This window comes from Hirundo rustica, chromosome 3 (assembly GCF_015227805.2).
Source record: "Hirundo rustica isolate bHirRus1 chromosome 3, bHirRus1.pri.v3, whole genome shotgun sequence".
Lineage (NCBI taxonomy): Eukaryota > Metazoa > Chordata > Aves > Passeriformes > Hirundinidae > Hirundo > Hirundo rustica.
In genome coordinates, this window is record NC_053452.1 from 1761826 (window position 1) to 1785442 (window position 23617).

General features: G+C 42.3%; 1 protein-coding gene across 13 annotated transcripts in view; it reads left to right on the forward strand.

The window, feature by feature from the left end:
• The window catches only part of EHBP1 (EH domain binding protein 1), a 204312-nt gene that overhangs the window by 76011 nt on the left and 104684 nt on the right, over positions 1–23617 (forward strand). For 9 of the 13 annotated variants that reach the window (XM_040058768.2, XM_040058771.2, XM_040058774.1 and 6 more), the window contains exons 7-11: positions 967–1106; positions 7033–7137; positions 7857–7979; positions 15917–16169; positions 21662–21845. In XM_040058768.2, the coding sequence (XP_039914702.1) occupies positions 967–1106; positions 7033–7137; positions 7857–7979; positions 15917–16169; positions 21662–21845 (805 nt within the window). The remainder of the gene's footprint in view (positions 1–966; positions 1107–7032; positions 7138–7856; positions 7980–15916; positions 16170–21661; positions 21846–23617) is intronic. The other 4 variants (XM_040058773.1, XM_040058781.1, XM_058419820.1 and 1 more) reach the window with 1 other exon arrangement.

The window sequence follows — 23617 nt, forward strand, 5'->3', positions numbered from 1 at the left end:
TGCTCTGATGGCTCTTCTGCCTCTTCCTAAATTTCTTTTTCTTTCCAAAAGTCAGACAGTTTACTTCTAGCTTTCACTATTCTGAAGGCATTTGTAGACGCGCCCGCTGCAATACGAGTGCCCAAAAAATGTTGCATGAATAACATGCCAGGCTGCCATGTTAAAACCTTTTGACACTATTTTTTTTTTTTAAATCTGCATGCTTTGAAAGCCACAGATGCATTCCTTACTATTAATTACTATTAATTAGTTTCCCCTGTCTGATTAACCTGTTGTGAACCACATCTTGGCATACCATATAAGAATATTTTGAAGTATTTAGCTGTGATTTAAATTTAGCATGGTTAAAATGCAGCTGAAAATGAGAATGGGAAAAGTCTCTTCAACTTTGTTGGAACAACCAGCATCCATGAACTAGACAATAAATAGCAAAATTATGCTGTTGTTTTTGAAAGCATTGGTTTCCAGTATGTGTAAATGAACACTGCCTTTTTTTTTTTCTTTTTTTTTTTTTTTTAATCATGTTAATGGTTTCAGATATTTAGAAAAGGGATTTCAATTTCTGTAACAGCATCAGGAGTTATGAATGGATGTAGGTATTGCATGCAGCATGTGGGCAGTAGGTCTGGCCAAACATTTTCACTTTAACCAAAGCAGATCAGGCAAGTATTTACCAGCCTTTCTGGGCTGGTTTAAAATTGTGGGAAGCAGTTCTTAGGTAACTCTTGATGCAAAGCAGTATTTTTTTACCCTTTACAATCTCGTTAATTGAAAACTTTCCCTTCAGAAATTGATATACGAGTGTATTAATTTTTCTTTTTCACTGTAATCAAGATCAGATCTGATAGCACAGACCTCCCTGAGGAAAACATCAAAATATTTAAAGACTTTTTAAGAACTCAATAATATCAGATGTGGGTATTAACAAGCTGCATTTTAATGCCTGGTGTGATGTTTGTTACGTAGGGATGAAGACATGCAAAGCCTGGCTAGTTTGATGAGTATGAAACAAGCTGATATTGGTAACCTAGATGATTTTGAGGAGGACAATGAAGAAGATGAAGAAAACAGAGTGAATCAAGAGGAAAAGGCTGCAAAAATTACAGGTTGGTTTTGCCACGAGCATTGTAAAATGCAGTTTCCCTTGTTAATTGTTCCAAGTTTTTTATCCTTATGCTGTATTTTTATTTCACCTGGAAAAAAACCCTAACAACCAAAACAGCATTTAGGATAGCTTGATTGAAGAGGAACCCATCCATAACTCGACAAAGTTTATTACTTGTGGAAGTTTATTACTTGTGAATCCAAGAGCGTTGATTTGTGTCTGTGTGTCCTGGTTTGGGGAGGGAATGCACTAAGGTAGGTAGCATTTTAGGGAAGCAAGGAGCCAGTGTGGACAGAGGAGCAGAAGCAGCAGGGGGGAAGCATCAGTGAGGAGACAAGAGGAGAGGCTCAAGTGAGATAATGAAGGCAGTCTGTGAGAATAACTGCGAAATGAGTTGTGCCATGGACGGCTGCTGAGGTTCTGCTCAATAACATGGCAATTCCAGGCTGCATATTGCTGCCTTTTGGGTGGGGGTGTCTCACGGAAAAGAAATCAGGAGGCTGTTAAAGGGCTTTAATGAATTTGATGGTGAAGTTGTTTGAAGTGAGATAGTGTAACCACATTTGAATTGCCGATGAAAATGCTTCGTGTGTCCAGGATAGCTGAACTAATCGAGGCAAGTCAGATCAGGATGAGATGATGTTCAGTTGTTGGTAGAGATCAGTGTGTAGTGCTGCTCCAGATGGGTTCTGTAGGAGAGAATCAGGAAAAGAAAATTAACTTCTGGTGCCAGACTTCATAACTTCCAATGCTCTTTTAAAATGTCTGAAATAAAGGGATCCTTCTGCATCCAAAGTGGGGGAAGAGCATCCCAAGTGGAGAAGTGAATTGTCAAATCTGTTCTTGAAAATTCAGAGGAACATTGGTTCAGTGTTATGAAACATTACTTTCATCACTCCTTTTTGAGCTTTCGTTGCAATCAAAAGGTTCAGCCTGAAGCAGTGTTGTGAAAGGATGCAAATATGTTTTCTGTATGCTTTACATATTCAATTAAACTTTTTTTTTTTTACCCTGGCCAAATCTCTGGTTAGGCTGTATGTGTCTGGCACAGAGCATATTGGAAAGTCTGGAATGAAATATCTGAGAAACCAAGATAATGTATTCTTGGTCAGGGAGTGGAGATACACCAGTCTGGTCACACTGAAATCATCCTGCAAGGACGACTTCTTTCCCAGTGTAACCAGAATAAATCAGATCACAACATCCAACAAAACCTGACGTGTTCACCAGGCTGTTGGATAATCACAGAGAAGGCCAAATTAATGAACAGTCTATAGAAACTCCTGTGAACGAGGGTTTTATTAGGATCTGCCTGAGTTCTGTGCTGAGGACAGAAAACCTGTATGCAGAAGAGCAGCAGGTGAAAAGCATCTCCACACTTGATTTTGCAGCATTCAACAAGGCTACAAATGACTCCTAAACAAGCAAAAATCTGATCTGGGTTAGACTAGGCTGTCTTACTATCCTTTGGGAATGGAGTGAACATCCCCTGGAGATAGGTGGGGAAGGGTGAGCTGGCTGATGTGCAACACAAGCTGTTTTAGAGTGATTTCAGCTTTTCCACCTGCTCTTGCAGAGGCCAAAATGATCAGTTCAAAATGAACAGTACAGAAAGGCAGAGGTTCTCAATTTCTGTGAAAGTCAGAGGTTCACAATTTCTGTGAAAGGCAGAGGTTCACAATTTCTGTGAAAGGCAGAGGTTCACAATTTCTGTGCCTTGCTGGGCCTGCTCTGGTGCTGTTTTCCAACCATACGAGATGGGAGTGTTGGGTTGGTTGTTTTTGTAAACGATTCATGACGTGGCCATGAAGTCAGCCTTGGATTTTTTCTTCTCGTGTTGGTTACAACAGCTTGAGTTGCTTTATGAGCCTGGCCAGCTTTTCCCACCTTTGAGAAGGAGAGGGATGTTGAAGGGGAATGAGTGCATGCAATTTCCCAAGCGAACGGGAGAACATAAAACATGGGGCAGTAAGTAAACATCAATAAATAAGATGTAAAGCATCTATTTCAACATGTGTTCAAGACTGATTTCATTGCTAGTTGCAGTGACTCCTGTAATAAATATGATGAATGAGGAAAGCTAGGAGACGAGCTGAGGGAGCAAGGGAGAAAGAGGTGCAGGGATCATCGCAGAAAAGCAGGAAAAAATTTAGAAGGAAGAGAACGTAACAAAAGTGATGTAGCCAAGAACTGTTTCAAAAACAGTGTTCACAGAATACCATGAAGTTAATTGAGGAAGTTACATAACCCTTTTCAAAGCTCGCTGCTCCCGAGATTCTCTCCCCTTGTGCTGGGTGTTGGCAGCTGAGGAGCTGGAATGCTTCACTGAGTCAGAGTGCCCCGAGGCAAACCCCTCACCTCCGTGTGCCTGTTTTCCCAATTGTAAAACGGGGATCCTGCCTGGAGCAGCCCACGGGAGCCACGGGAGCAGTGCACAGTTCACGTTTGTAACTGGCCTTGGAAAATGTGAAGTGCAAGCAGCAAACAGGGGAGGGATCGTTCTCCTGCCTTTGACTCCAGGTTGTCTCGCAGAAGCGAGGGATGACTTGATGGCTGGAAGGTTTTCATTCCCAAGGCACAGAGGTGCTGCAAGTCTTTTATCGGACGCTGCCAACCATTTTTGTTGGTTTTGTTGGTGTGTTTTTTAAATTTTCATTGTGCCAAAGCTGCAGTTTCATAGATGGACGTGTCTATCCCCTGCTAGGAGAACGAGGGAGGTTCTGCTGAGTGGGGCTCTAGATGGTGCAGGTGAGTTAGGAAATGCTGCTTCTCTTCCTGGATGGATTGCCTAACTTTGAGTAGGTATCTGTGCCTCTGTTTCTTCAGCTGTGAAGTAGGTGGTGCAATACTGACTGACCTCAAAAGCATTTGGGGGTCATTTTGGAGTTGGGCTGGTCAGCATGGAGCTGTTGCCATACAACTGGCCGGACTGAAGGATGTTTTCCATTCCAAGCACTACTGTCACTTGGAGAAATCTCCCTCCACCTCAAGCTTTCCCCTTCTTCCTTCCCAGTATTTCTTGTTGAAATTTTTCACGTGTAAAATCTGTATCTCCCCCAACTGTTCTGTGTGAAGCTGAAAACTGTTTGTTGCCACGAATTCAGTTTCTAATATTTAGTTTACATGGATTTAAACCTCCCAGAACTATCCTGTCCTTAGTCTTCAGTGGAACACAAGACATCTCATACTTGAAGGAACTGTGCCTCATAACTCACAAACAGGGCAGGAATAAATATATTGCCTCTCTTCATGTTTTAATTCCTAATTTAATGCCTCCTGCTCCATCTGCCTGGGAGCACAGTGGCTGTCCTGGGGCGCCACATGGAATCAGCAATGCTCCCACCTATTGCAGGAGTCTGAATCCCAGCACGTTTCATGAGCAAGCTTCTGGAGAACAATATGTGTAGCCCTTCTTTTCTCATTTGCAATTTGCAAAATCACACCTCTCCTGCCAACTTCTGGTACATTTACGCTTTTTCTTTGTCAGGGTCACCAAGCTGCTTGGGAAAAAAAATAGGAAGAGAGGAGAGTGAAAAAAAAAACCAACCCAAAAACCAAACCGGTGATTTATGTGACATACTTGTAGAGCAAGCTAATGTGTTTTTGTAGATAATGAGATTTATAAAAGATAATATAGGATATAAATCTCCAACCTACCCATTTCCATACTCCAAAATATGACATAAACCATTTAATATTGTAATGAGAAACATTGTAGTGCATATGGGTGTTTAGGTTGGCAGATAAGACCAGGTGATTCAGACCACATCAAAGGACTCCCTCTTTTTAAAGCTCTGAACTTAATTTGTTATTTTCTGACAATAAAAACTGACTTATAATTGTTTGGGGTGTTGTTTTTTTTTCCCCACATGCTGACATAATAAATTGTAAATCATGTCAGCATCTGAGCCTGTTTTTAATTACTAATTCGTTAGTACTGCTGTTTTATGAGTTCAGCTCTGTTTAATTTGAGTACAGGAAGGTATGTTCTCTTGTCTATCTCGAGTATTAAAAAAATTCCCAGAAGACAGTATTATGTTATGCAGATTTCTTAGGTGTGTGTATGGATTTCTATTGAGAAAGCTTAGTTTTGGGGCAGTTTTGGCGTTATTTTTTAGGATAATAGTCTTGTCTGTTGCAGCTAAAACCAAGGAAGTGAGGATGATGAAGTTAGCTCTGTGTAGACGGATATAAGTGTAATCCCATGTGAGCAGATTCATGCTTTAAGGTCAGGATCAGCTGGGAGGTGCATCACAGAGGAATTCTGCTTGGGGTTTGTCGCTGTCAGCATTTAGGATTTCCAATAGATATTGGCAGAGTTGGTAATTTCCCTTGGTGATTTGCAGATTGGCTCGTCTTTGCAAAGCAGCTTGCATTTACCAAAGAAGTTTTTTATCCATGTGACAGAAATACTATCAAGTTTTGGTCTGCTTTGGGCTTCAGGTTCTTTCTGCTGTCTGTGAAGGCATGAAATCAGGGAGGGGGGTGTTAATGTGTCAGCTATGAAAAACCATGAAAAAGCCCCCCTGACCAGGAAGTTCTGGCTGGCCACGAACACCAACATGAGTTGGGACAGTCAGGATGCTACACAATTATTACCTCAGTTCCATATCTCGCTCCCTAAAACTGATTCATTGAATAAAGACAAATTTTGCTTTCCCAAATAAAAGCCGGATGAGCAAAAGTCAAGTTGAAAACGGCAGTAAGCTAAAAGTGTTATTGAGAGGGAACTTCTTGTGTAGACAAGAAATTAAACTTTAAAGGAAACACAACAAAGACTGGCATGAAGCTTTGACTTGGCTGGTGACACCAGAAGGCATCATCCATTTATTTCACTGGGAAAAGACAGGAGATGTAAAACACTGTCGGTGGGGCAGTGATACCCAACAAGCAGCATCATCTCTCCTGCACGAGTTTCTCTCCTGCACAGGTTTCTCCTGCCTGTTTGTCATCTGGAATGATGAGGAAGGCTGTCCCCTCTCCACAGAAACTCGTGCTCAGGTCTCTCAGAGGTGCCCCAGGCTCAATCCCCATTACTACAGAAGCTCCATTTGTCAGATGCCGTGGATGGAACTGTGTTAGGGGGGTGCACAGAGGAATTTTTCCCCTTGGGCCAGAAGCCACTCAGACCTGGTTGTTTTTTACTTTCCTTCCAGAATTATGGAGCTATTCCCATCTTGACTAGAATTAAGCACTTAACACCTTTTAAAAATTACTAGTTCATGGCAATTCAGAGCCCTCCACTGTGGACGGAAGGTTAAATAGGATTTTAACAAACAGCAAGGTGTTACTTATGTAGTGTGACAGTGAAAATTCAACCACACATACATTGTTTGCATTCTCCTGGCACAATACTGATTGTGTGTTTTAGAACTATTTAGGTAAATTCAGCTTGTCATAGGCAGAATGTAATGGTGACTAATTGCAAATGTTAAATAATCAGAGTGTGTATATAAATAAGAAGCCCATTAAAATGCATGTTGTATAGGATAGTTTTTCTGTAACCTTTAGGGTTTGAGAGGGAGGTGAATTGTTCTGGGGCTGATTTGTGTTGATTGACAATGTTTTCATATTCAGGTTTTCTTCATGAGGAGGAAAAATCTTTAAATTATCTCTAGTACATTTACCTAAATTTTCAACTGAGGTGCATAATATTCGTTCTCAAAAAACTAACTATTGTCGCTGACACCCTAATGTGGCTAGGTTTTGTTTATGTCTTGTTACCTGGGTTTCATGTTAAATCAACCCTGAAGCACCTACACAGGTACTTCACTGTAGTTATATAATTGCAAGGACTCGTTCTAAATCTATTCTTTCCCCCTCTCTCCCTCGCTCTCTCTCTCTCTTTCTGGTAACAGTGTTCGTTCCACTTCTGTTTCATTAAATGCCCTTGCCTTACGTTTGTCTTGACTGGCTTCTATTTACAGAAATTGTAAACCAGTTGAATGCTCTGAGCAGCTTAGATGAAGATCAAGATGACTGCATAAAGCGAGCAAATATGCCTTCAGCTAAATCAGCCAGTTCCTCTGAAGGTCTATGAGCTTTCATCCTTTCTTTCTGTTTCTGATTGTATTTACTGTGACCCATTACCTTTTGACTCCTGCCTGTATTCAGCTGTCAGTTTTATCTCTGTGCTTCCACCCAGCATGACTCTCAGTAATTTGTAGTGCATCCAACAGGTAACAACATGATAGAGAAAGAGCCTGTCTCCGCTACAGCTCCGTTGTCATCTGATAATGAACAAGAAAGAAAAAAAAAAAATTAAAAAAAAAAAAAAAAAAAAAAAGAGAAACCACCAGACCCTAAGCTTAAAACATTAGTTGTGTAGTCAGTAATAACTGACCTTTCTAAAGTGACAAAATGTCCTCTCTCTGCTTTTACGTGCACGTTACATCCCAAAATTCAAATTTCCTGCCGACAGTTAGCATGTACGTGAGCAATCGAAACCACCGTATTTAGCTTGTTAGATGTTCTGCAGTGTTTATTTAATGAAGAGAAGGGAAGGCTTTTTTTAGAAGTCATTTCTGTTACATAATGTTCTGATCAGCAAATAGGAGTTTCATTCATTTCACCTTTTTTTTTCCCCCCTTTGTTGATGTACTTACTGGACTGTGTTCACTTAGTCGTGCAGTTCGTGCCATACCCTGGTGCAGTGTTTCGAGGGACTGTTGACACGGGGCTTTTTGAGCTCCAGTTATGTTGGATGAACAGCTTGTATCTATTTTAAAACAATATTCCAATTTGTTTGTAGAGCTTATCAATAAGCTTAATTTTCTGGAAGAAGGGGAGCAAGACCTGGCCAACTCCAGCACGAACCCTTTTGGTGATCCTGACGCAGCAGAATTAAATCCATTTGGAGACCCTGATGTAGAAGGTAATGAATTTATTTTACATAATTCATTGCTGCTTGCAAATGCTTTGTGAAACGTGTTTTTTATTTCTGTAGGGCTACAAAGGAAAACTTTTAACCGATTAAATACAATTACCTCATGCAGCACAGAGGTAGCAATAGCAATGATCCAGTTGCCACTAGAAAACTGATTTATCCTTTGGATTGAGGCACTTTTTGTGTATTTGCCACTGGGGGCTACCAGCTGAAGCAGAGACTTTCAGGCCTAGCAGGTGTGTTACTGGAACTCACCTTATGTGGTACAAATGAGCAACGCATTCTGTCAGACAGCCCTGCTCCACGTGGGTGATGGTTTATATCATCATTTCCTTTACTGCAATCTTCTCTGCATCGCAGCTATTCTTGGTTAGCACTAATCTTCATTATTACAATTTAATTTTCTCTCTTTTATTCTTCCTTCTTTTTTTTTTTTTTTTTTTTTTTTTTTTTTTGCTTTTATAGCTTCCTCAGTTAAGCCTTCTGGCACTGTGCCTTGCACCACATGCTAGGTGTTAATCCACTTTCCAGACTGACATGCCCGTTCCTGTTCCATTTGGGTGAGATGTACAACCCCTGTAAAGTTTTAATCCGATAAGATTTCGGCCGTGAGGCCAGAAGGGAGCACCAGGACAGCAAACATCTCTGCTGTCCTCAACTCCATGCCCAGATATACAGGCTCCCATCTGCTGGATTGTTTCACTTTGAGCTTGCAGCTGCTCAAAAGGCCAATTCATGGTTAATTCCCAAGTTTGAAGCTGTTCTCAACCTTTCCCATTCAAAGCTCCGAGACTTTTCTTCCTACAGAAAACACCAAGGGACTCTGTAATGGCAAAGGAGAAGAACCACAGTGAGCAGGTGCAGCCAGGGGATTTCTAAGGTCAGGTCCAAGAGAATGGATTTCCAAGCTGCAGTTTCCACCTGTGGTCACTCACTTCTCTTTGGACAAGCTGAATGTTTTTTCTGCCTTCAGAGTCCACAGGGAATGATGTGGGTGGGGATCAAGTCCTGTCATACTTTGGCTGTGGTGTGACTCACAGCTTGTATTTCTGAAACAGGGATGTTGCATTATCTTCTGTATTTGGCAACTGAAGCCATAAAGCCACTATCCTGGGCACCTTCTCCCTCCTATAAAGTTGTCAAGTTTTTCTACAGTTGCAGAAGTGAGTTTCAGCTTTGTAGATACCAATATATATTAGTATATTAGGATTAGGGTATTAGATATTAAGATTAGGTTCTGGTGTCCTAATCTTTGGCTTTGTTTCCTGTCTGTTCCTTGACAGTGAATTCCCTTAGGATCAGGGAAGGAAGCAGAAGCAGTGGGAATGTAAATCCCTCTGGTAGTCCATAAATAACTTGCTCTAAGAGACTCAGCCTATATTCCTTTCTTCCTTCTCTGCCTTAGAAAGAAGAGCTCCCTTCTCCGTGGAAAAAGCTGTACAAGTCCCATCCTACCTAATCTGCTTTTTCCAAACCCAGCTTTTCTTTCCTTTCCAGAGAGAACCCATTTTGGAAGAAAGCAGTGGGTGTTCTGGCCACAAAATACATCTTGGGGACAGGGAGGAGCAGCTGGTGTTGTTTCTTAGTATTGGAGTAGCTCGATGTAACTCGTGACAAGCTCACTATGAGCAGCCTGCGTCCATGACATCAGCCTGCTCGTGTTCCTGAAACACTCCCAGCATATCAGGGCCACGGTTTGTTTCAGTCGATTGTCCTTCTTTTGGTGTCATCTTCAGAGGTGTGGACACTTCTCCATTGCTCTGGGTCTGTTCTGTGTACTTGGGACAGTCTCTGTGATCAGACTCTTGGGTCCCATCTACAGCTGTGGGCAGCAAAGCCACAGCTTTGAGTCGTTGGGTGTGTGAGTACCAAGCGTTACTCCCACGCAGCAGGCAACATACCATAACAGGACAGTGACTGGGATAAACAGGGTGTCGCTAGATTCTTCCTACTGTGTCATAAAGTGGTTTTTATTTGGGAGGAGTGGACCTTCTCTAGGGTTCATGTGACAGTGTCTTCCTGGAGCACTTAAACCAGGCTGGAAGATCTGAAAGATCAGCTGAAAGAGTGATTCCGGACTATCAGACAAGGAGTTGGACATCTGCTGTGGCATTTTATGTTTTGATGAGTGGCTGCTGGGGAATTCTTCTTTTTGCCTCAGTCACCTCTGAGGATCACTGGTTCTTCCACTCCAGACCTGTCTTGTCCCTATAATGGGAGCCGGTTGTGTTCCCATTACCTTGCTTGACCTTCTTGACGTGTGCCTTTCCTCCAGTCTTCTTCCTCCACAGAAAGTTGAGGGGGAGAAAAAATGGTGCTGAAACGAATTAGAAAAGATGGTTTTGGTCTCCAGCAACAGCAGGAATCTGCTGTGTATTTCTGTGGCTAATTGGATCAGTGTCTCTACATGGGGAGCACCTAGGCACCTAGAGGTGACCATTTGGGGGAGATTCCCCTTTGTTTTGAAATGCATTTTGAGGCTACGCAGTATCTTAGCTGTTCTTGTCCTGGTGCCCAGCTGCTGAAGGCTGCCCTGTTTGTGTCCCGTTATTCACTTGTGATTCTTTTATTCTGAGACCCCAGAGGAACTTTTTTCACTGCCATCTCTTTCTAGGAAGCTTTTTGAGACTGTGCCTGCTTGTGTGCTTTTGCGTCCTGAAGTGAGCGTAACCTTTTTGATGGCCACCCCAGGAGCTCCAGAGAGGTTCAGGAGTTTAAGGCAGGCTTTCTCCTACAGGCTTAAAGAGTCATATTACCTGTTTCACTTGTCTTGTGATCTTCTTAAATCAAGAGATTAACTTTTTATGTGTGCAGGGATGAAGTATTTTTCTGTTCACTTACATGTTAGTCTCTTTATCTTTTCATCTGGACAAGGCATAATCTGGAACTCCGACTTTGCGAAAGTTCAGAGTCTTCTGTAGAATTTGTTACTTAATTTCCCCAAGACATGCAGAGCAGCCAGCTGGAGCCTCCTTTGCTGAGCACTTTGCCATCAGATGCAAGGAGGCACGATGTGCTGTTTGGCAGAGATATTCCGAGGATATTCCTATGGAGCCTGTAACGTGTGTGCTCGGAGTCACCCGTATGAATATGTATGTATTGACAGTCACTCAGAGACAAAGGAGGATTACTTGCCAGTAGATACTTGTTTCCTAGACAGATATTTCTCGTGCCTCTTCACAAACCAGCTACTTTCCCCTCTATCTTCCTAATCCCATAATCACTTAACCCTGGGAATGTGGGGTGGGGAGAAACTAAAGGCGTGCGTGCTTCCAGCGCCCGCGTGCACACCGTAGGTGTGGTGCGTGGCGGAGGGTCATCAGCAAGCTGGCCCTGGATGCTGCTGGCGCTTCAAAAGTCCTCAGTGTCAATGATTTTACACACACAGCAGAGCCAATGTGCGTGCGAACGACTCTCCTCAAAAAAACCTTCAGCCGCGTTTCCTGGTTGACACGTCAAATTGTTCCCCCTGTCAGCTAGACGTTAGAAATCTGGGAAAATCAAAAATAATCTCTTTGCTTGGTGTTTCTCTACAGCTTTATGCTAGACGACCTTTACGTGATCATATGAGGACTGCCTTGGGATTTTTAGTCACGGTGCAACAGAATCTTAAAATCAGTTAATTTCTGTGCAAAATGTTTACCTGGGCAAGCCAACATGTACAACAAATGAAAGCAGAAAACCCCAACACCCTATCATCGCTCCAGATATTTTATTTTTTTTTAATTTGGTGGGGAATACAAATTTTTAAGTTGCATACAACGCACAGGAGACAAGAGGGTAACGCTCTGCTGGCACCCCCTGTCATTTAGACCACCATTTACATCAGCGGTGTATTTCATCACCTTGTGTGTGGACTTCTGAGCCCCCTGCAGCGTGTTTTACACTGAAAATGAGAGCAGTGGTACAATGCAGCAGCAAACCCCAAGTGGTTCCGGGGTAGTCCTACGCACAGAGCAGCACAGGAACCACTTGAGAGGAAAATGCTGACTCTGTCCATTCTATTTCTTCACGAAAAGCAAAAGGATCGGAAAATCACCAGCGGCGCGCGGGGACGTTCAGTGATTACTCTTTCTAGAATCGCTGGGCAGTTCCACCTTCCCTTTGTGCAGTTTGCGGGGTGCTCACATCCCATGGTGCCAGGCAGGCAGGCAGTGGCGTAACCGAGCTCCTTTCACATGTGGCTTCTTCTTTCATCCTCTGCCAAGGGGAAAGTGGTGTGCGCCGTGTTTTGGTGGAGGTTTTGTTTGGTGTTAAGGGACGTGTCACAATATGTTTGCGTTACAAAAGGCAAGTGGGTTGAAGGGCAGGGTGATTTCTGGAGATGCTCTGGCTGATTGTGCAGATAGGTAGTGCCAGAATGATTATTATCACAGTCTTTTCTCGGTGGAGTTAGGGCAAGTAATGTTTCCAGAATCTGGCACAAGAGCAGCTGGTGTTTCTGCTGTAGTAATACTTCTACCTCTCTTGTTGTCACTCCTACCCCCGTGGCTTTATTACTTAATCATGCAAAATTATTTTGTGTTTGACCCTTGACGTGCCAAACTTCAAGCATCTTTTTCTTTTTTTTTTTTTTTTTTTAATTTATATCAGTGTAGAGGCTGGAGTCCCATGTGGAGCTGTGATGAATGATGTGGGGAAAGCAGGAGAATCTCTGCTGCCTTCTGAGTGTAAAAGCAGCTTCAGGAAGGAAACAGACCCCTTCTAAGCTGTTGTAGGTTTAGCTTGCCAAGGTGCCCTTCTCAGCATCATTAGCCCTCTGAGAAAATGAGTGTGTTACAGAAAAGTGACAGGTGACAGTGGTGTGGCTTTCAGAGCAGTCGAGTCGTCATCATAACAACTTAATTTGTTTTAGAGAGGCTTGTGATGACCAACATTGGACACAAAACTGGTTCTGAGGGGTTTCAGAGACCCCAGGGGGGAGAACCTGTTTGGGTTCAGGTGGGGACCCTTGTGGGACCCCTCCCTCCCTGTGGGGACATGGCAGGAAGCAGAAAGGGGAGGAAAACAGTATCCTGCAGATACTGGAGTAGAGGGAATGAGTAGCCAAGTTAAGTGGGTTCTGGCTGAACCTTTACAAAATTCTGTGTCTTGAGAATGATATTTTTAGAGGCTTTTTTAAACTTCAGCCTGCGTGTAGGATTTTGTGAAATATTTTAGTTAATAACGAGCCAGAGGTGTCTGAGCACTTGCACGTAACACTGTGTGTGTAAGGCCAAACATGAAGTTCCTGTTGAGCCAATGAAAAAGAAAAATAATTTTGTCATAGTTGGGGTTACAGCACTTGATCCAGTGTCGAAACAGAAAGAATTGCAAAAACCATTTGCATTGCCCCTTAAAATTTATCAGATTTAAACAAACATTTAACTCATTGTTTCCAGGAGACACTTCAAAGCAAATTGAAAATAAAAGGTTACACCATAGTTTTGAGAGGCTGTTTCTCTGAATGTTTTTAACTTCAAGATATATTACTGACTTTCTTTCTTGTGTGTTATCAGAAGGTTTCCCTCAGATATGATAATGTGTATTTATCAACAGATTCATGTGCAGGTGCAATGATCCATCATACGGCGGTGCAGAAGCAGCTATTTGTACTTGCCCACTCTCTTGGTAAAATATTCTAATATCTGAGCAAAGTTTTATGTAGTAAAAAGTTTGGTTAAAGCTTTGTCAATAAGCCACACTATTTGAACAAGGTATCAGTCCTTTCCTTCTGCATTTCATTAGGATTTTTTTTTTGCTTTTTGTATGGAACTGTCTTCTGAGGACACATCTCCAAAGCACTTCTGCTTGCTCTAGGTCATCAAATCACTAAATGTGTGGGGAATATTTGAATAGTGTTCTGACTGCCATGAGCTTCAAGGCATGGTATGTACAGTATCTACTGGATATACAGTATACACTAAGGGTGGGATTTGACTCCCCTGGCTTTAAAAACAGTTTGCACATATGCCTGTAAGCTTGGAGTGTCAAGGAGTCAGTCCAGCTGCAAATACCCATACCGAGGACATCTCAGGGCAGGCAGAGTGAAGCTTTTGCTTCCCTTGACCACCTGCACTGGACACTGGAATAACCTAAGTCCACATAGAACCACTTTTCCAGTTTAGCTTAAAATAAATCAACAGATACATTTTAGATATTGGGCTCTGCTCTGATGTATTTAATCTATAGTACTCTGAAGGACTCCTGCTTGATTTGATCATATTTGTGTTTTTAAGAATTTCTGCCTTAAACGCTTTCTTTTCCCCCGTCAGTTAAGCCATAAACCTTCAATATTATTTCACTGAGGCTTTCTCTGAAGCTTTTTTAAAAGGATGTGGGCTTATGGTTACATCACCACATAAACTAGAGTTAATACACATCACCTTCTGGGCAGTAATTACGCTTTTTCCCAGGCTAAGTTCCCGGTAGTTTATTCCCTTCTCTTAAGGGATAAGCATTTACTCTGGGGTCAGAGTGAGCACATGCGCTCGGCTGACGTGCTGCTAACGCCCCCCCTGCAGCTGTTTGTCTGTCTGTCTGTTGTGCTCCACGGGCTGCAGGTGGATCTCTGTAGTGCCGAGAAGAGCTCAAGCCTTTCCTGCTCCCAGCCTCTGCCCTGATCCGGTGGCTGGTGCAGTGCAGAGAGAGGTGAAGTCGCTGCCTGCAGCCAGGGATCACATTCCTGTCCAGCTGGGAATGGCTCTGGCTCACTCTCTGAGTTAGAGCTGGTCACGCCGCCTGGGGTAGGGCTTCCCATCGCCTTGGGCTGTGCTAATGGCTGGATGTCTGCTCTCAGGGTACGGAGCACTCGCATTTTCTAGCAATTCGCCAGGATTAGCAGCTTTGGTACCTCATCCATCCAGACTCACAGAAGCACGGCGCTTCCCTTTGTTCGTTGTGTGACTTGAGGTTTTGTCCTCCCGAGTATTTCTTCGGTCTGTCTTTTTGTTCTTTAGACTCTTGTTCCAAATAACTTTTTAGAGTTGCTCCGGTAAACCTTAAAAGTATGTTTAGTCCAGTGTAGTAACCATACCTCTGGAAAAAGACATATTTTTCCTTAAGAATAATGTGGATGTGGTTATTGAAAGTTAGGTTTTAATGACGCTGCATTGGAGTTCCTGTTTGTGTAGCTTTTGAAAATACATCACATCCAGTATTGAACAGAGCTGCTGATTATTCGGTGCTGCAAGAAGAGTAAAATTAACATTACTAAGTGTCTTTGTAACAAATGTTGTATTGCTGCATGGCGGTTTGCATCATTCAGTATCCAGAAGCCATTCACTGCTGAATAACAGACACTGCAGAAAGGACATCACACACAGAACAGCGTGCAGCTCCAGCTTGCCAATAACTTTTGGTTGCACTGCCCAAATAAAAGATGAGTGATTTGATTATCCGTGTCTTTGGGGTTAATTTAAATTCATTTTTACAGAGAGATTATGTATTGTTACCAGGGGCACACATGTGTTTAGAAATGTAATTACTGGTCATACTAATAGCTGATTTTTGGTTCAGTAGTTTTAAGAAATTAAAAGGTCACCTACTTACTATCACCATTTTTAAATCCAGTAATATTATAAAATACTTTTTTCTTTATTAAAAGCTCAAATAAATAATTAGGAACATTTTGCTAGGACACAGGTAGTTTGGCTAATAGTTTGTGAAAATATTTTAATATCTGCTGTGATGCCATTTATATGGCAAATGAGAAAACTAATAACTAATTTTGAAAGAGCTGCAGTAAGTGAGAAAAGGAAGCCTATTCAATATAGTCTTAATTAAAAGACCTTTTGAAGGACCTATTTTTGAATAAATTCACCTAAGGGTATAACTTTATGTATTGAGAGTTAAGAAGTAGACCATTTCATATAAAGATCTGATAAAATGCTTCGATTTTTTAAATTTGTTAAATTAATGGGGGCTTTTTTGTTGTTGTTTGGTAGAACTTCACCCTGAAAGAGCTTCCTCTTCAAAGCCAGAAGAAGGTTTCTATGCTGACAGTTACAATCCCTTCAAGGATGAAGATGCCCCAGAGTACCTAAACCCATTCGACGAGCCCGATCACCCGCCTGAAGCACCTGGAAGCGGAAGAGATTCTCCCCCACAGCCTGCAAAAAGGAAGAACGTCAGGCCAGTGGATATGAGCAAATACCTCTATGCAGATACCTCTAGAGCCGAGGAGGAGGAGCTGGACGAGTGAGTACGATTGTCCATCTTGCAGTCAGCAGTGGGATCCCTGGCGTAATCTGGAGGCGTGTTGGGTTGAACCCTGGTGATCCTTGATCAGCTCCTTAGGGACAGCCTCATCCCTGGGCAGCTCAGCAGCGGGAAATGCCGTAGCCCCGGGTCATGCAATTCAGCTGAGTATTATCAGTGAGGAAACTTGGCTTTATTGATAGGGAGCCAGCCTGAGGATCTTAGTGGCGCTTCATGCCCCGATAATTGCAACTGAGCCAGAGATTAAAGGAGCAACATGGTTTGGGCCTTCCTCTCCTTTTTGCCAGGATTTTTGCTACGTGAAAGTAATGATTTTTGCCAATGGTAACAGGGAGTTTGTTTTATCTTGATGCAGTATGTAAAAAGGAGGAACATTTTGCAATCTGCCTAGCAAGTCTTTGAGAATCTCCTAAACTGAATATATATGGGAAAGATAATCCCACATGACCACACAAAAAACTTTCATAAACTCACACTGCCTTGTATTATAACATAGAAGCTATGAGGAAGGGAGAGCTTTTCTGCAATTCCTGCAAGGCTTGGGAGGTTGGAAGGTGTATCCTTAATCCTTGTTTGTGGTCATTAGTCACCAACCACAACACTCAGGAGACAGTTTATGGTGATTACATCTCAGCAATTTGACAGACAACAGTTCTAATTAAGATTTAATTTTACATTATTTAATGAGATTTATCATGGCATGACATTTGCATTACTTCAATATTAACAGAGGTATGGTATCGTCACCTTTTCCCTGTTGATAGCTGCGGTCTAGGAAATGGAAGGATTCCCAGGCACTCTGAGAGAAATATCTGAAGGGCTCTGCAGAGCTTTTTCCTTTTAAAGCTCTGTGGCCATGGATTTAATGTTGATGTTTAGTCTGTGAAAAAGAAAAGAAAAAATAAAATAAAGGGCATTGGGAATGATGCCTCTGCCAGCTCCGTTTGTCAGGACAGTGCCTGAACAAACAGCACTGGCTGCTGTGTCTTCAGGGCACAGTGTGATCACACTGACAGCCACACCAGGCATTCCTGGTCACCAGAACCTGGGGGGAATAAAAATATGTGTATTTTACACCCACCCAAGATATAGGTGTAGAGGACAGCAAAGATTGAGAGGAGCAGAAAGAGAGAAAGCCACATGGGTGAGCAAGTGAAGAATTTTCTGTTTATACTTCCTTTTCCAGCCTAAGCACATCTATGTCAAAGGGGCTTGTGGCAGGGTTGTGACCCTTCCTTTTGCTGAACTTCAGCCCTTGGTTAACAACAGCTTCCTTCTTGTTTTAATGACTCCATTTGCTTAATTTTTTTCCCCCCAAAGATAAAAATAAATTCCCCATAGGTGGATTCTACTTGGACATAAAGCTGGTCTGTATTTTCATGATAAAGCAGTGTCCCATGGGAAGATGGAAGGATAAAAATTCAGTAAACGCTGTAAAAGCAAGTTTTTACATCTTCTACATAAGTTTTTAATGTCCTGACCCCCAAAGTAACCTTCCTCTCCACATTTCCCTCTGAGGTTCCAGGAGCAGTCCATCATACAAAAGACCTGGAGACCATTTGCTGAGTGCATTGGGTTTGAAGTGTGGCGAGGAGAGCCCTTGAGTCTTTATACTGAAGCGCCCTGGAGGAATGGGTGTGATGATGAAAGTCCAGTCTAGAAACACAGGACATGTAATATTAGATCACATCTACAAACGCTGTTTTGCCCCATCTCAAGTCCTGAATTTTCAGATTTTTAAGTAGAAAGCTTCTGCCGAGGCACGGTCTGGTGAGCACCAGAGGCAGAATTTTCACAGGCAGTGCCAGTTGGTGGTTTTTGAGTGCCCTAAGTCATTTATGTCCAGATGCATATTGTTTTTACCTACTGTGAATATTATTATCTACATAAGTGGGTAATCTTCTTCCAAGCCTATTGAAGTCCAGAGAGTTCCACAAGAAAACACGATCTCTAATGAAATGGGTTTCTTTTGTTGATTGTAACTAAATTCTCTTTCCAATCCCGTGCTGTCTCTTCTGCTGGCTTATCAAAACAACAGTTTGTAATGTTGGATTTACCTGCCACAAACATTTGTTGTCTTGTCTGTCTCTAGCATGTTCACCTTTCCTTGTCACTGTCTGAGTGCTAACTTTTTCGATCTCTCTTCATACAGAAGTCTCTTCATCTCTCTAATCATTTCCACCGCCCGTCTCTGGACCCTGTTATTTCTTCTGCTATGTGTCTATTTTAAGATGTGTTGACTTGGCCTGAGCAGTGCATTCAAGACAAAGCTGAACAACTGAGTCATATCATAAGAGCAGAAAACTCTGCATGTTATTTTCAACCTCTCTCATAACATCTTGTCTTTTGATATTTTAAAAATTCATTTTTTTGGTCATATCACTGGTCAAGGGCTGCCTCCTTTCGAACCGATAGGTGGGAGGCATGAAATGGAAGAAATGGAAGGCTCCTGATTTATTGATTAGCGGGAAATACAATGTATTTTTACCCCCATGTCCTAAATGCTTAGTTGGAGTTCACTTGCTGTACTGCCTGGCGTTTTCCTCTGATGTTTTGTGTGAGATGCAGTGGTGTGTCCTGAGGTCATGGACACACCAGTTAGCATCAGGACCCTTGTCCCATTCTGCTCTGGCAGATCCCTAGTTCTCATTCCGGACTCGGAGCTTACGCCGAGTGCCCCAAGAGCTGAACTGTGGCTCCAGTTTGGTGACAGACTCTCCCTGTAATCCTGTAAAAGGTACTTGGCCTCAGTGCACCTCTGGGAAGGGTTTACCTTGGGTAATTGTATTTGACTAATGTTTGTGAAGAGAACTGATAGCTCATAACACGCACAAAGCACAGCCACGAGCACAAGCATCGTGAGGCGTTGCATGGCACAGGGGGCTTGGGTGAGCCAGAGCATTTAACTACTGCAGAACTGTGCTCTCAAAACATCCTTCCTCTGCCTAAATTCCCATACCTAGCCAAAGATGAGGAGCACATTTTCCTTTTGTTACTTTGGATGTTTCACTGTTAGCGAATTTTCGAATTTTATACATTGAAATCCACCTGTTAGCGAAGGAAGGCACACTGTGTGAACTTAACTATTTGAAAACAGCACAGCTCACAAGTGCTTAATGTGTAATGCTTTCAACCTTAGTGCTTCTTGCTTGGCAATATTGCCTGACCTTTTCAGCCCTGCCACGCTGACAGCTTAGGGTTTCTTCCTCAGTAAAATGCTTATTTTCTAATTTTTATTTTTTTTTTTTTCAGCTAACTGGTAAGACTGATCAAAAATGATTTTTGAATTGGTCAGAATAAAACTTGCTGTCCAATATCATTTGGCTCTGTGGCTTCTTATCTCGTTAATCATTGTACGGTTTGGAATTCTGCTGTTTAATTGGCAAGGCTGTGGAGTTGCCATCTGCACAAGAAGCCACAAGCCACCACGTTGTCAGTGACAGTTTAATTCCAGGTGTCTTGTCGGGTCTGAAATGTTTTAATTTTGTGGAGGACAGTCTGGCATTTCTTTAGACAAAGCATTTTATGTGACTCCATTCAATAACTTCACAGAACCAGCAAATATGGGGCTGACCTCGGAGAAAAGTGCTTTAATATTTTCCAGCTAAGGCTCTTTTCAACCAGACTTTTCAGATGCTTAATTTCTTGTGGAAGCTGTTGGACCAAACTCTGCTGTGTATATCACATCCTCATGTGATTCAAACGTTGTATCAGGAAAGAACCATTTTGGTTGGGTTTTGGTTTTTTTTTTCTGTATTAACATTCTTTTTCAAAAATCTTGCTCAGTATTTGTAAGAGGAATTAAGGGTAGCACGTGTGCATGTCTGTGTCTGTTTTCTGTGACCAAAATGTGAGGATTTAATCTGGCTTTCAAGAAGTTCTTCTCTAGAGGAAAAGGCTTCTCTCCTTTTAGTACTTCTGGTGGGTACAGAGGGTGCAATTCTTCAGGATGACGCCTGCATCATCCTGTGCAGGCAGCTCTGGAGCTTAAAAGTTCAAAAGCTGGTTCTTCCAAACCTCTCAGCTCTCATTGATAGGGTGTTGGGTTTTTTTCCTCACACCCAAATAATTTTGACACCTTCCAAATGCACCTTTCTAGTTCAGAGGTAAATTCCTGCCAAACACGCCGTGCCTGTTGGCTGTTCCCAAGGCTGGCGTGTTGAACTAAATCAAACCTTGTGCTGTCCCACAGAATGCATTGTTCTTCTGCCTTTATCTCTTTTATCTTCATTTTCACCTCCCTTTGAACTCTCTGCTGGCTGTCAGCTAAATTAGAGCTACTGACAGCTGGATGCCTTCTCCACTCCAGCCTGGATGTCTCCTTTTCCTACTGCCTGCCATGGAAAACACCCTTCTGTTTCCATTTCACTTCTTCCTTTGGTTGCCTTCAGTTCCTGGTGGCTTTGCACTTGATGGGCAGCAAAGTGGGGGAACACCTGGAAGTTGCCTTCAGTCATTAAATGAGTCATTTTAGTTTTAATCTTTCCTTTTGCTTCAGGAGTTGGATTTCTTTTTCTGTAAGGAGCAGAAGGGACTTCAAGGGACTGAGGTTATTTGTTGTGGTTGGTTACGCTGTGTGTTATAACTGTGTGCAGGTGGATTGTTGGGAATTGTAGTTTGAGATCTGTGAGAAATATGTCTTGCAGGGTAGAGAGGGACTAGAAAAGAATAATTTAATGTATCCATTTCGTCACTAACTGTCCAGTTTTGGATTGCAAAACCTGGAAAGCAAACAGTATGGATAATGAAATAATTCCGTGCAAAAAAGATTCCCTTAAGTAACCTTAGCAGGATACAAAGCTGCTGGCTCTAAGGGTGTAGAGGAAGTCATTATTTGATGTATTATTGATTGATTGATATTGGATCTATCAAGCTAACATAAAATTTGGCTGTGGAGGTATTTACTTAGGGTGGTACAAATGCAGTGTTGGAACCTGGATGCCCGAGTTAAGGATAATTCTTTGGACTGCATCTACTTGGTGGAAGAAGTTTACTCTGTAACATTCCCAAATCAGATTCAGTTATAAAAAGCACTTTCAAAATAGACAGGTGATGGCTGCAGAGAGATATTAAGTGTTCTAATCAAGCTGTGTTTATTCTGTTCATTAGAGTGTTAAACACCCAGCAGCTTCACTCACATTTTTTGGTATTGATCTTGTCATAAAATCAGATCAATCTTTGCTGGATAGCAAAGTATAATTGAAGAGTTAGCTTTATGCAGTTGATAGAATCTCTGCAATTTACAGGACTTTATAAAAATCATGGCAGTTGTGACTGAATAATGCAGTTTTAGCCATTGTAACTCACTTTTTAATTGTGTGAAAATGTAGCATTTAAAAGTGTATAAAGGTAAAACGTTCTTATGTGGGATAATAAAAGCATTTTAGTCATTAGCTTTCCTAAGCAGGTCTGACTTTTGGGTTTATTTCCAAGGAGATAGCAAAGAAATGTGTTTCCCTTCTTTTAATTAGATCAAATCCATTTTATGAACCAAAACCAAGCCCTGCTTTAATTAAAGTTGCTCTGCAAGAACCAGAAAAGAAGACGAAAAGAAAGGCTCCTGAACCCCCAAACCTCTTGCCAAAGACAGAGACGGGCGTGGGTGAGAACATGTCAGCAATCCCTGCATCGAGGGAGCTCTCCTCCTCTCCTAAGGTAAGCTTTTCACACCAAAATGTTGTCTTTGTACCTTTCTGTGTGTTGTAAACATCCCGTTTATTTCTGCAGGCATCCTAAAAGCTTGGCCAGTCCTGTTGGCTTGTCTCTCTTCACCTGGTTCATAGGGAGGGGTGCAACTGTAGGAGCTGGTGTTTTTTTTCTTTTTAAGGATTTCATGACAACAGTAACAGGGACTGCAGTTTCAAAGAAAGGAGTCTTCTAGTAACCAATGTTACAGGACAGCAGGATGTGGCATGGAGAAGGAAGAAAATCCTGTTGAGCAGTGCTTTGTCCTGATCCATTTTAATGCTCCTAAGCCTTGCCCCCGTGGAAGAGCCTGTCTCCACATTTCTGTCATAAATCTGGGTTTTAAAAGCTTAGGACTGGGCACTGTTTATTTGTATTGGGATTTCTATATGTCCAATTCCAAAGCTATTTAAAAAGTAATTAAAAGTTATTAAAAAAGAAGGCAGGCTCCTTTAAATCAGGTTAACTGTTTGCCAGGAATGTCCAGACTGAGGATACTTACGTATGCACATCCGTTTATGTTTTTCACGGGAAAATCTGAGTTCATTTCAGTGGAAGAGCTAATGTGAGGTGTGGGTGTTTTAGTACTGCAACAGCCACCTTCTGTCAGTGTGGGTTTCAACTCCAGTGTTTCAGCAGTGAGCACCACTTGTGCTTTTTCTTTAAACAAAATAAGCATTTAATAGCATAAATTAATGGAAATGAATGTCATGCGTTGTTTTCAAGGTGGGAAGGTGAGGACAGAGTGCCTCCCTTCCACTGTGTCTTGCCTTGATAATGCACATTATCATCTGGTTTGCCTTGAATCCCAGCTGCTGTACTTCAGTTTCAGAACTGAGGGAAACTCCTTGTCGTACCTGTCATTTCATTGTGTAATTACTCAGCCAGATTGCTCACATGTCCTTGTCCACTCAGGCTCTGATCTTGTTGTCATTTTGCCACTCACTCAGGCTAAAGAGACCAGAAATGTAATCTCTGTCTGCTCACTGCAAAGCAAAACAGTGGAGTAAGAGCACGAGTGCACTTCACAAGTTATTCTTCATATGCAAAACCGCAACCGGGGGTATATGAAATCAAAGCACAGCGGTTTTATGATGCTCTGAAATGGCATTCAGTCCAGTTAGCTGGGGTTCCTGTATGAGTTTCGGCATGAAAAGCGGCACATTATTAATTCCTGGTGGAGTCTGGCTCTTGGGTCAAAGCGAAATGGCCAAAGCAAAGCTTTTTTGGCCAAAAGCAAACCTTTCACCAAGGCTGTGAAGAGACATCTGTGGAGAATTTTATCTGATCGCCTGGTGGAAATGGTGTGCCCCTTGCTCATTGTTTGAGAGGTGGTTTTTTTACAGGTGTGCATCCAAGGAAATGTGTCTCTCTGTTTCATACATGGCTTCCCTGTGCTGAAGTAACACGTCACTGCCCAGTTTGGTTGTTGTGGGTTTTGTCTGCCCTAGATGAAGCTTTAGAGTGTTGGAAAGGTGGAATTAAGAAAAAGCTCAGGATTGAACTGGCTGAGAAGACTGTGCTGTTATGGACAGTCAGGTGGTTCCTGCTTTTCCCTGTGGTGTTACTTGGTGAATATTTTGGTGCCTGCCTGCTTGCAGCCCACCTTTCTGCCCCTGAGCCTGAGATCAGCACAGAGCCATGTCCGGAAACGCTGATTTTCATTAGGGCTGGGAGGGAAGGTGGAGCTCTGCGCTCACGTGCTCTTTCGTAGGAAAGCTTAAATTGATTTTTTTAACAGG